At 51.0% G+C, this 12667-nt stretch overlaps 1 protein-coding gene across 9 annotated transcripts; it reads left to right on the top strand.

Moving 5' to 3' along the window:
• Positions 1-7163, top strand: ZNF250 (zinc finger protein 250). 9 transcript variants are annotated; one of them, XM_081117132.1, is made up of 5 exons: positions 1-121; positions 3665-3757; positions 3992-4133; positions 4297-4410; positions 5410-7163. In XM_081117132.1, exons 2-5 carry the CDS (start codon positions 3716-3718, stop codon positions 6672-6674), a joined length of 1563 nt encoding a protein of 520 aa, XP_080973258.1. In that variant the 5' UTR covers positions 1-121; positions 3665-3715; the 3' UTR covers positions 6675-7163. The 9 variants fall into 9 exon arrangements, with proteins under 9 accessions (XP_080973258.1, XP_080973259.1, XP_080973257.1 ...); XM_081117133.1 differs by having other exon boundaries at positions 3-121; positions 4007-4133; XM_081117131.1 differs by having other exon boundaries at positions 4-121; positions 4007-4133; positions 5359-7163.
• The last annotated feature ends 5504 nt before the right edge of the window (positions 7164-12667 follow it).

Genomic DNA, 12667 nt, shown 5'->3' with positions numbered 1-12667 from the left:
GGTGGGCGGGGCCCGAGGAGGAGGGCCCGGGGATTGGCGAGCGCGCAGACGGGCGGGGCGTCCCCTTTGTCCGGGTGCGCTGTGGGGGGCCCCCGGTCGCGTGTGAGGCTGCGGGCGGTCGGTGAGTGAGGGCGAGCGGGCGCGGGCGGGCCGGGACCCTCTCCCCTCACGGGCGCGGGAGCGGTGCCTCCCGCGAGCACACGGCCCTCCCTTCGCGCCAGCTCCTTCCCGCGAGGACGCGCGGCAGCCCCTGCCCTTCCCCGGCCCCCTCCGGCCCCACCCCAACCTGCGCCGCGCCCCCCGCGCTCCTGAGGCCTCCGCCGGCCCCCTCCCCGCGGGCGGCGAGCCCCGGCGGGGTGCGAGGGGTCGGCGGGCTCTCGGCGGGGCGGGCGGGCGCGGGCGCCCGGGGACGGTCGGCCTCGGGGGCCCGGCTCGCTGGGAACCGGCTCGGGCCGGTTGGCAGGCTGGTCTCGGACCTCCCCCCCCTCCCCCCCGCGCTCTTCTGCAGACGCCGTCTCCTCCCGGGTGCTTCGTAAGAGCCTTTTTTCAATGAATGAGACCAACCTTTTCTAACATAGTTTGCAAATATTTTCCTTGTTTATCACTTGCTTTTTGGTAGACAACAATGCAGTGATTTCCTAAAAATACAAGCATGTCAGAAAAAATATAAAAAGTGGAAGTGCCTCCGCCGCCGGCTGCCGCGCGCGCGGAGGCGGCGCCGGCTGGTTTGCTTTGTGTCCCTTCGGGACCTACGTGCGCTCTTTTTCCTTAACCTAAAATGAGGTTCGGGGCGCGCGGCGCTTGTGGGTTTTCTCTGCTGCAAACTGTCTTCTCGGCGGCTTCGATCGGCCGTGACACCCGCCCCCCTGCAGGGCGACTGGGAGGCGGACCAGGCCGAGGCCGGGCCTCGCCCGACGTCCCCGTTCTCGCCAGACCGCTGGTTTCCTTTCCGTTCCGATGGTCGGTGCGGTCGCCACTTGGGTGCTTTAGCCTCAGTGTTTCCTTTGCGATCTGCCTGTTCATATTCTCTATGTACGCTGAAAACATTCTTCTCAAATGGTCATTTTGTTCTGGTTTGGGCTTTTTAAGGTGGATTACTTCAAGGTTTTAATGGTCAAATATTTACCTTTAAAGCTTTTCGGCTTTGTGTTGTTTTAACAGCTTTCTCCACTCCAAAATTATATTTACAGTAAACTCTTGTATTCCTCTGATACTTGTAAAATGTTGGAACCATCTGGAATTTGTTTTGGTGTGGAGCGACCTGGGAATCCAGCTTAATTGTCTCCTCTAAATTATGCTGTTTCTAAGTATGCTTATTGAATAATACATCTTTTCATTGATTCAGAAAACCGCTGCTATTGTGTATTAAATTCTTACATGTCTTTAGGCCCATTTGTGGATTTTGTGGCGGCTTTAATGTGCATAAAATTTTCATTTAATGCAGCAGATCCCCCCTCCCCCCAGGCTTTCTGTTTGGGGTATTTTGCTTAAAAAGGCCCTTTCTACTGAAATTAATGAAAATTTACCTGCATTTTTACTCAAGTTATTTTATGATATAATTCTAAAATTTTAACTCCTATCCATTAATTAGCCGAATCAATTAATTAGACTGCCGTATATGGTACGAGATAATCAATTTCTTTGCCCTATATTTTTGTTTTTTGCCTTGACTCTACTTTCTGAGAGATTTGTTGAGCTTTGTGTAAAGATGGTTTTATTTTTCCCAAAGCAGTAAACCCTTTGTACTGGAACCACTTACTGAATCATCTTCCCTGCGGGGGTTTGAATCCCAGACGGGGCCCCACACTGCGGCTCTGAGCCCTTTCTCATCCAGGCCCATCTGGCTCTCACCTGGGCCTTGTGGATACAGTGGGCACGATTGACATCACATTTCTAAGTTTATGTTGAGCATGTTTCTTTGCTATTTGTGACTAGAATCTTTTTCCCATGTTTTCTGATTAGGGGTTGCAGTGTAAGGAAGCTAGCAGTTTGGATGTGCGTATTTGTGGTCACTTACTCTAGAAGGTTGCAGGTTGTACTTGGTGCTCACACTGGGCTCGGAGCTCCCTCTTCTGAAGGTGCTTCCATCCTGGAGGGTAGTCTCCATGGACATTCGGGGATAGGGCATTCCAGCAGGAAAACTTGGGGGTGAGGGGGATGAGGGTGGACAGAGGGAGATCTGAGAGCCGCCCAGACCAGGGACTCTGAGGGTGTCTGTCACAGCTTTTCACTGTGGGTGGTGTCTTTGGAAGGACAGGCATGCTCTCATCAAGATCATCAGAAAGCTGCTCTGTCTGTGGAGTTGCCACTCTCTGTCTCAGTGCTTCACTGATAAACTCACTTTCACTTTAAACTCTGGAAAGAAAAAAAAAAGAGGACCATCATGAATTCCAACAAGGATGTTGTGTTAAGTTCCTAAAGCTTAGCTTACAAAACAAAATAATAATACAGCGGTACCTTAGTTTTTAAATGTCTCCGTTGACAAACATTTTGGTTTACCAACGCCGTAAACCCGGAAGGAAATGCTCCGGTTTTGGAACACGCCTCGGAAGTCGCACATGCACAAGGCCTCCGCTGAGGGCACGATCCTGAGGCCCAGCTGTCAGCTGTGGACCCCTCGGTTTTCGAACATTTCAGAACGTGGTATTCCGGAACGGATCACATTTGAAACTGAGGTACCACAGTAAAAGTTAAATTCTAAGCTCTTTCGCTTCCTGCAGTCCCTTTTTTATTTGTCCTTCAAAAGACTCCCATTAGACTTCTAATTAGAGCTGCATTGCACTTACACAAATTTGGGTGTAATGGGCATTTTGGAGAACACGGGCAGCCGCGGTGTGCATCTTCTGGAAAGGTTCCTGGAAAGACGTGTTCACATCCGATGTTTTAAAGAGAAGGCAGGGCCATGGCACCCCCTCCAGGTGGCCAGTCACTCTCCAGAAGGGTGATATTCTCCACCTTTCCTGGAGGGATTGACCTTCTGGGCCTCTGTACCATTGCAGACCTCCCTCAGCACTCCAGAAGATGGGAACCCCACTCCCATGTCAGGAAAGCTCCTGGTCTTCCCTTTTTTTCTAGCACTTTGGTATGACAGACACCTCAGCTTAACTTGTCCAGAAGCCATCTGCCCCCAGGCCTGCCTGTTAGACACTTAGAGCAAATCCGAGTCACTCCAGACTTGCTCTACCTGAACCCAACCCTCCACGAGGAACCAGGGCTGCTGGGCTGGGGCACAGCCAGCCATAGCTGAGGTGTCAGTATAGCCACAGAGGGTCGTGGTGAAGCCAAGAGTGTGGCCCATAGGAGTGTGGGCCTTGAACAGAGCCATCCCTTTCCAGCCTCCTCTTCAGGGGTTGTCTCTGGGGGCAGCCTGGCCTGGTACCCACACCAGACCAGAAGACAACTTGGCACCTGTGTAAATGGTCTTGTGTGGGCCCTGTGGGCAGACTGTGGGCCAGGCCAGCTGAGCAGGGCAGATGGCCCAGAGCCCTCAGGTGCACAAGCGTCCCTAGGCATCCCAGGGTCTTGACCCTCTTAGGTCCATGCCCAGGAACGGCGTGTTTCTGTGACTCCTGAATGGTAGAGCTCACAGAGGGCAGGGCTCCCCCAGAAGTCAGGGTCTGCAGGGCAAGGGCAGGGTCCTCATGTGCTCCCTCCTCTTCCTCAGCCCTACAGGCTTCTCCAAGTTCCATCTTCCTCAGAGACTCTAGGGGACCAGATGATGGCAGCGGCCAGTCTCCTGCCATCAGCAGGACCCCAGGTGAGCTGCCCCCGAGGCCTGTATAACTGCATTTTCTCCCATGCCCAGGGCTCCTGGTGGCTGCCTGAGCGTCAGCACATCCCCTGAACTCCGAGGCCCCTTTCTGTCACCCCATCAGCTCCCAGGGTGCCCCCATGTGTCATAGGGCTTTCCCCCATTTCAAGGTATACCTCACCTCATGTTGCTTGCACCCACTGTGTCTCAGACGTGGAGACTTAGCCTGACCTACAACAGCCCCTGTCATTCCAGGTCAAGGTGACCTTTGAGGATGTGGCCGTGTTCCTCTCCCAGGAGGAGTGGGACCAGCTGGGCCCTGCTCAGAGGGGCCTCTACCGACACGTGATGATGGAGACCTACGGGAATGTGGTTTCACTGGGTAAGGCCACCTCAGGAGGCCAGTCTGTGTCTTTGGGCTTCCCAGGGGTGGGGCCATACAGTGGGGGCCTTGGAGTCTCCTCAGGGTGCTCAGCTCTAGAGGGAGGGTCAGTCCTGTGGGGTGGGGACACTGTAGACAAAAGACCTTCCCTCCCCATGAGCAGGACTTCCAGGAACAAAGCCCAACGTGATCTCCCAGCTGGAACGAGGAGAAGAGCCCTGGGTCCTGGATGGGCATGGGGCCAAGGAGAGCAGGGGCCTGGGCAGTGGCAGTTCAGGTGAGTGAGAGGAGCTGGCCTGCCTGCACTGAGGACTGAGCACGTCCCAGTGGCTGGGAGTCAGCAGGATGGCTTCCACCTGGGGCCTCTCCCAGCAAAGGAGCCTGAGAGTTGGTGAGACTGAGCCAGGAGAGGCCACCTGGAGGTGAGTGCACACTTGTGGTGATTCTGTCCTGCCAGGTCCCTGTCTTTATGCGACGTGCAGAATTTGAAGGTTACTTGGTGCATTTAGAAAAGAGCGAAGCAACCTGGTGTGGAAGGGAGGTTGACCTGACCCTGTGGTGAGGCTGAAGCACACTGTTTGAGGCGACGAGCAAGGGAGCCTGCCGTCCTCATGTCTGTGTAACCTTGTCCTGGGGTCCCACACACTAAGGCATAATACACAAAAAACAAAACAAGATTGAAGCTAAAAGAATTGAGAAAAAGAAGAAAAGTATTGTTTGCAGTTGATATAATTGTCTACTTGGAAAAAGATTGATTCATATTCACAAGAGAGTTTGCCCATGTAGCTAGGGACCAACTCGGTTTTACTTCTATTCATCAGCAACATTCATCCCCAGTTTTATTGAGAGAAAACTTGTCTATTGTCCTCACTGCTGCCCCAGAGGCCCTGTCTCTGACCTAGACTTGTCTCTGCCACCTCACCCCCCAGCACACACTACACGGAGAGCTCACAGCCTCCCGTGTACAAGTCTCTGGTACTGTGTCTGCAGGATTAGGCTGTGTTGCTGTGTGCCTGATAGGTGGGTGGCCCTGCATTTATTTCTGCTCCAAATGGCCTCTGGGAGCCCAGTGCACAGAGGACTCCAGGGAGGGCAGGGCTCAGGCCGAACTAGGCTGCCATCTGCTGCCATGGCCACAGCAGTGCCTCCTTCAGGGGTATACCTGAGCTGCAGTTTGAGTGGGTTAACATTTGAGTTAACATTTTCCCTTTGGTGGTTGTTTCAGAATGTGAGAACAAGGAAAAATACCAAAATAGTCTGAAACCATTCATTTCAGAGGAAATATCTGTGATTCTGGAGAAAACAGCCCCTGGGTGGATTGATCAAGCAAGTTACAAATCTGAACAGAGCTTCTGTCTGAGTCCAAGCCCCATGAGCCCCCCTGAAGTTCATGTCTCCAGCCCAAGCAAGACGCTCACTCAGCAGCCGGCTGCTCCTGGAGGGGAGAGACCCTACAAGTGTATTGAGTGTGGGAAATGCTTCAGCCGGAGCTCCCACCTTCTCCAGCATCAGAGGACCCACACAGGGGAGAAGCCCTATGTGTGTGGGGTATGTGGGAAGGCCTTCAGCCAGAGTTCAGTCCTCAGCAAACACAGGAGAATCCACACGGGTGAGAAGCCCTATGAATGTAATGAGTGTGGAAAGGCGTTCCGCGTCAGCTCAGACCTTGCTCAGCATCACAAGATCCACACAGGAGAGAAGCCCCACGCGTGTCTCGAGTGCCGCAAGGCCTTCACTCAGCTCTCGCACCTCATCCAGCACCAGCGCATCCACACAGGGGAGCGGCCCTACGTGTGCCCACTGTGTGGAAAAGCCTTCAACCACAGCACAGTACTGCGCAGCCACCAGCGGGTGCACACGGGGGAGAAGCCACACGAGTGTGCAGAGTGTGGCCGGGCCTTCAGTGTGAAGAGGACGCTGCTGCAGCACCAGCGGGTACACACCGGGGAGAAACCCTACTCCTGCAGCGAGTGCGGGCGTGCCTTCAGTGACCGCTCGGTCCTAATCCAGCACCACAACGTGCACACTGGTGAGAAGCCCTATGAATGTGGGGAGTGCGGCAAGGCCTTCAGCCACCGCTCCACGCTGATGAACCATGAGCGCATCCACACCGAGGAGAAGCCCTATGGCTGCTACGCCTGCGGCAAGGCCTTTGTGCAGCACTCCCATCTGATCCAGCACCAGCGGGTGCACACCGGTGAGAAGCCCTATGTGTGCAGTGAGTGTGGCCACGCCTTCAGCGCCCGCAGGTCTCTGGTCCAGCATGAGAGGATACACACAGGTGAGAGGCCCTTCCGCTGCACACAGTGTGACAAGGCGTTCAGCCTGAAAGCCACCCTGATCGTGCACCTGAGGACACACACGGGTGAGAGGCCCTACGAGTGCAGCCGCTGTGGAAAGGCCTTCAGCCAGTACTCTGTGCTCATCCAGCACCAGAGGATCCACACAGGCGAGCGGCCCTATGAGTGTGGCGAGTGCGGGCGCGCCTTCAACCAGCATGGGCACCTGATCCAGCACCAGAAGGTGCACCGGAAGCTGTGACCTCGGCGGCCACAAGAGACCCTCACACTTGGGCACATAGAGTCCAACTCAGGAGAAGCTTCTTTGAGCTCCACAGGAAGCCCTGTAGCAGTTGAGGGTCACAGAATAACTGCAGGGAGAAGCACTGAGTGTGTTACCCCTGGGGAAGAATTTCAGAGGGTGCCTGTTGTATTTTGTTGGACATCTTGATGTCACATTGAAGAGGAATCACAGCTATAGTGAATTTTGGTAAAGACAGCCATAGTTCTTTAACATCATACAGTTTGTTTGAAATGAGAAACTTAAGGAAATTAAGGCATAAGGATTGCTGTCACAATAAAATTTGCTTACATCCCACACAAAGGTTTCTTCTTAGGACATTTCATGCCTTCCCTGAATACACTGATTAATTACTGCACTGGGAATTAGAATGTTGGACTATTTTCAGTATCTTGTTAAGCCACTAATGTGCTATGTGGATGAAAAGATATTAAAAAGTGTCACCAAGTAGCATCATGTATTATGGCTGGAAATCCGAAGAGTGTGAAACCTCCTGTTTTGTATGGGGGGGGGGGAGGAGGACCTTAATGAGAAATTACATAAATTTAGAAAACCTTTTATCTGGGGCTTTAACTTTATTCAACATCAGAAGGGATGTCCTAACTTTTTAGTAAAAATTTCGTCTCAAAAATGGGTCTTTTCCTCAAAACTCACCCTTGTGACCAACAGGCCCTGTGCCCCAGGAATCGTGGGATATCTCAGGTGTTTGGGCAGAGGTGGGGAGCTCCACTCAGGTCCAGACATCTAGTTGCTACGCAGTGAGTGCTGCTACACACTGGTGTTTCCAAAAGATGTTACTAAAAAGACTTCTTTGGTGCCTATTTTTATTTATTTATTATTTTTTAAAACATATCTTTATTGATTTCAGAGAGACGAAAGAAGAGGGGGGGAGAGAGAAAGAGAGAAACATCAGTGATGAGAGTCATTGATCGGCTGCCTCCTGCACGCCCCTGATTGGGGATCGAGCCCGCAACCCAGGCATGTGCCCTGACCAGGAATTGAACCCCGATCGCCTGGATCCTAGGTCAATGCTCAGCCACTGAGCCACGCCCAGCCGGGCTATTTTTATTTTTTTAATTAAGTTTAAAAAATTTTAATCCTCCCCCAAGGACATTTTTTCTGTTTCTTTTCAGAGAGAATAGAAGGAAGAGAGAGAGACATCGATGTGGGAGAAACATGGATGGGTTGCCTCCCGCACGTACCCCAACGGGGGCCGAGTATTGAGTCTGCAACTAAAGTACGTGCCCTTAATCGGTATTGAAGCCAAGAGCCTTCAGTCCACAGGTCAACACTAACCACTGAGCCAAACCAGCTAGGGCGGTGCCTATTTTTAAAACAAAATTCTCAAATTCAGATAGCTCTTTATCCTATCAAATATTTATATTCCTAAGTTTGAGGGACTTTTTTTTTAATTCCTGGTTCCAAGAGAGTCTATTGTCCACTGTCATGTACTCTAATGAATCGGGCTTATTGATAATTTTTTAAAGTTTTTTCTCTAAAATGTTACCCATTTCTGAGGAAAAATTAAGCACTAGGATGTTGGTCCTTAAGTCCACAGCAATACGCTGTGATGCAGATAAAAGCTTGTTTCCCCCTGTGCAGACCCTGCTGAGGAGCTGATCACAGGAGTTACCGTCAGTACCACAAAGGGCAGCTCCAGCCCTCGCTCGTGGAGCCCACAGCCAACCTCTGACTCGGTGGTTGTCACCCACAGCCCCCCACTACTTGGCACAAGTCCTGATCCTGTGGGAGAGTTAGAATAGGAACTAGTCGTGTCACCGGCGGGAAGAGAATAACTTCAGTTAGGTTGTGCTGCTCAGCATCAGGATACCATTCTGCCTTTTCCTGATCAGCCTCGATGGACCCCTTGGTGAGCACCAGGCTTGGTGTCCCTGGAGCTGGGAGGTGAGCACAGTGCCTTCTCCCTGGGGAGGCTCCCTGGCTGTGCATTTCTGCCCCAGGAGCAGGAGGTAGCACACCACCTGCTGGACCATATGGTGGTCATATGAAAGGCCAGAGTGACTTATGGGGTCCCCCTCACCCTGATAACTGCCTTCTCAGCCATTACTTTCCAGCTCTGACTTGTCAGCAGCATTCAACACTTATTTTGTAGTCTTCACATTTTATGTATTTAAATCTCTTTATAGTATTTTTCTTTACAACTAGCAAGAATTTGACAGTTCTTTTCAAATTTTCTATTATTGGAGAAACACTTTAGTGCACCTGAAACTCATTGCTGTGTAACTGTGTATAACCTGACATTCCAATAAAAAAGCAATGAGTGGGACATAACCTGTGGGTTAAGGAAAAGCAGTAACTTTGGCATAAGGATCTCCTACAAATAGGGAAAATACAACCAGGAACGTCTGGAAGAGGCCCCTGTGTCAATTCTAAACAAACAATGAGGAATGGGTATTCTATAACTCCCAGAGCTGTGAAGGTGTGAGGACAGGTGCTTGTGTGCTGGCTGCTGCTGTCACTATTCAATCTGACTTACCAGGTGTGGGGACGCAGTGCACGGCCCACCTCTGGAGGAAGGTGACTACACCAGGACTCAGGCAGGTGCCAGGCGGCCTCAGGCAGCCCTGAGAGAGGCAGGAGCACTCGAGGACAGGCAGGGGAAGCTAGGCCACCAAAGGCAGGCCGCTCCATGCCGAGGGCCTGCTGGCAGAGGTCCAGGATGATCTTTTCCACACTTGGAGTTGGCCCAGGCCCTGGGCCCAGTGGGGGTCTGTACTACAGCCTACCTGGGTGAGTTTGGGAAACACTTGGTTTCATGTGTAAAAGTTCCCAAGCTGAGAAATGAAGGTGATGGGTTGTGGAGTTCAGGGGTCCCCAGGACTTGCCCTCACTTCTAGCACCAGTCACAAGTTCAGAGGTCACGAACATCACCCTCAAGTACTTTGCTGCACTGACTTAGAACTCACCTTGAAAGCTGATACACACATGATTACAATGTATTACGGGTAACAGATATTAAAGTCAGTTGGCCAAGGGATCTCATGGGGCAGAACCCAGGAAAAGTACCAAATGCAGAGGTTCTGCTGTCTTCTCCCTGGTAAGTCAGTCAGCTTTTCCTTCCTGGCACTGATGTGTAACAATGTGCACAGGGTATTGCCATCCAAAGAAGCTCATCTGATCCTTGGCATCCAGAGTTTTTATTGGCTTGATGTCAACGCAGCTGACCTCAGACTCCAGCCTCTCCTGAGTTCTCTCCATAAATCACACTTAGCAGACTATCTGCCCTGGCCCTTGGCTATAGGTAAACACTATTATCAGGCAAGTCAGGTTAGTCCTTTCTGCAAACAGGGTTAAGAGTGGGTGGAAGCCCAGGCCTGCCTCCAACTGCTCTATGACTTCAATCCACTTCCCTCCAGGTTCTCATGCATTTCATAGGGTCGCTGTGAAAATGAAATGAAATCACAGCAGGAAGATCAGCCCAAGACTCAGTTCCTGTGTGACTTGTGAGCTCACAGGACTCTGCACAGGTACAGCCACCAGGGAGCTGCTCACCCCCATGAGGGGGGCACACAAACATCCCAGTGGATCTAGGAGAGGCTCAGTCTCCAGCTACAGGAAGCATTCAGAAAATGGACACTCTGGGTTGGGGCATGGAGGCCACACAGCCACCTCCACAGGGACTCAAGGAGAGCCAAGGGGGGCATACTTGGACTGGCCCAGTTATAAGTATAGAGGTGGGAGGGCCCAGATCCAGCTCCCAGTGACTCTGGCTCAGATCTGATGTCCTGCCTGGGTCTCTGTCCAGGGATGTGCACAGGGTCAGTCACAGACCTAAGTCATGGTCACCAAGCATGCACACTATAAGCATGACCCCACCTGGCCTCACCATGCCCATCAGGATAGGTGCCATCACCTCTCACTTGGGGATGCTGACTCATGATGGGCCAAGGGCTTCAGCTGTCTGAGCCTCTGACCCCAGCAACTGATCTCCTGACTCGGAGCCATCACAGTTAATCAACAAGCAGCCACAGTCTGGGACGACGGCACTCCTGAAGGCGCTCTTGTGAGCTGAGAGACAACGGGCAGCTGCATGGACTCAGTCCACCAGACGCCCAGGGGTGACCACAAGATGGCCCAGTGGAAACATCTGGAACCCATGGGACCCTTTGTCCATGTTCCCCTCCTTAGATGGGCTTGATTTTGACCCTTGTGGAAGTGTCACCAACTCATTTTACAAGACCTCTTGAGCCAAAAGGCAGACCAGAAAACTTGTCAAACCATGTTCTCTAGTTTTGCACAATGAAAACAGCCAGCATTTTCCTCTCCCAGGTAAGTTATACCATTAAATATGCTGCTTCAGACTGTGCCAGCCCACCATCCCCACCCACCTCTCCAGCCCTCCCACTCGGGGCTTTGGTGCTCCCTTCAAGGAGGCCACAGTCACTTGGGTGCCACTGGCTCCAGGGAACATCCGGGCAGATGGGATGACGGGTTCTTTCTGTTGTTCTTAACCCTCACCCGAGGGTATTTTTTTCCATTGATTTTTAGAGAGAGTGGAAGGGACGGAGGGAGGGAGGGGGAGAGAGAAACATCTATGTGAGCAAGGCACATGGATTGGTTGCTTTCTGCACATGCCCTGACCGGTGCTGGGGAACGAACTTGCAGCCCAGGTACGTGCCCGTGACTGGGAATCGAACCCATAACCCTTAGGCGCACAGGCCGATGCTCTAACCACTGAGCAACACCAGCCAGGGCCAGAGCAGGGGTTCTTCATAAACAACCCAATGGAAGAGTGTCTCGACCAAAAGCAGTGTCGGGCATGATTCCCACTGAAACCAACCTGAAGATTCCCAGTCAAGGGCATATACCTGGGCTGCAGGTTCGATCCCCAGCCCCAGTCAGGTGTGTGGAAAGCAACCAATTGATCTGTCTCTCCCATGTCGATGCTTCTCTCTCTCTCTCTCTCTTAAAATCAATGCAAAAAATATCCTTGAGTGAAGATTAACAAAAAACAAACAAAACCATAAAACCCATGAGGAAAACCTTCAGAACCTTGAATTTAGCAATGATTTCTTTGATACAATACCCAAAGCACAGGCAACAAAAGAAAAAATAGATAAATTGAATTTCATAAAATTAAAACCTTTTGTGCAAACATTATCAAGAGAGTAGACAGACAACTCACAGAATGAGAAAAAATATTTGCAAATCATTTATCTGATAAGGATTTACTATGCAAAATATATAAAGAACTATACCTCAGCAGCAAAAAACAAAATAACCCAATTTTATAATGGGCAAAGGAACTGAATGGCCTATAGGCACCTGGAAAGATGCTCAACATCATTAGTCATTAGAAAAATGCAAAGCAAAACGCAGTGAGGCATCACGTCAAACCCACTGGGACAGCTATTACACACACGTGCTGGCAAGGGTGTAGAGAAGCCGGAAGCTTCGTGCATTGCTAGTGGAGATGTAAAAATGGTTCAGCAACTGTGGAAAACAGTTTGGCTGTTCCTCAGGAAGTTAAACATACCCATCGACTTCACTCCTAGGAGTATACCAGGAAGTACTGCAAGTAGGATTCAAACAGGTAGTTCATAGCATCATGCACACTAGTCAAAAGGTAGAAACACCCAACTGTCTATCGATAGAAATGTATAAACAAAATGTGGTGTCTACAAATGATGGTATATTATTCTGCCATGAAAAAGAGTAACGTTCCAATACAGGCTACAACATGGAAGAACCTTGAGGACGTGTATTATACTAAGTGAAATAAGCCTGACATAAAAGGCAAATCTTGTATGACTCTGCTTATATGGGTACCTGGAATAGGTAAATTCCTAGAGACAGAAAACAGAACGGAGGTTGCCAGTGGCATGGACAAGGGGAGGGTGCAGTTACTGTTTAGTGTGTATGAGTTTGTTTGGGATAATAAAACAGTTCTGGAGATAGACAGGATGGTTACACAACATTGTGAATGTCTTTAA

The sequence above is a fragment of the Miniopterus schreibersii genome, assembly GCF_964146895.1.
Source record: "Miniopterus schreibersii genome assembly, chromosome: 17".
NCBI lineage: Eukaryota > Metazoa > Chordata > Mammalia > Chiroptera > Miniopteridae > Miniopterus > Miniopterus schreibersii.
Note: the sequence above shows the minus strand (reverse complement) of the source record. Positions and strands in the feature narration are given on the sequence as shown.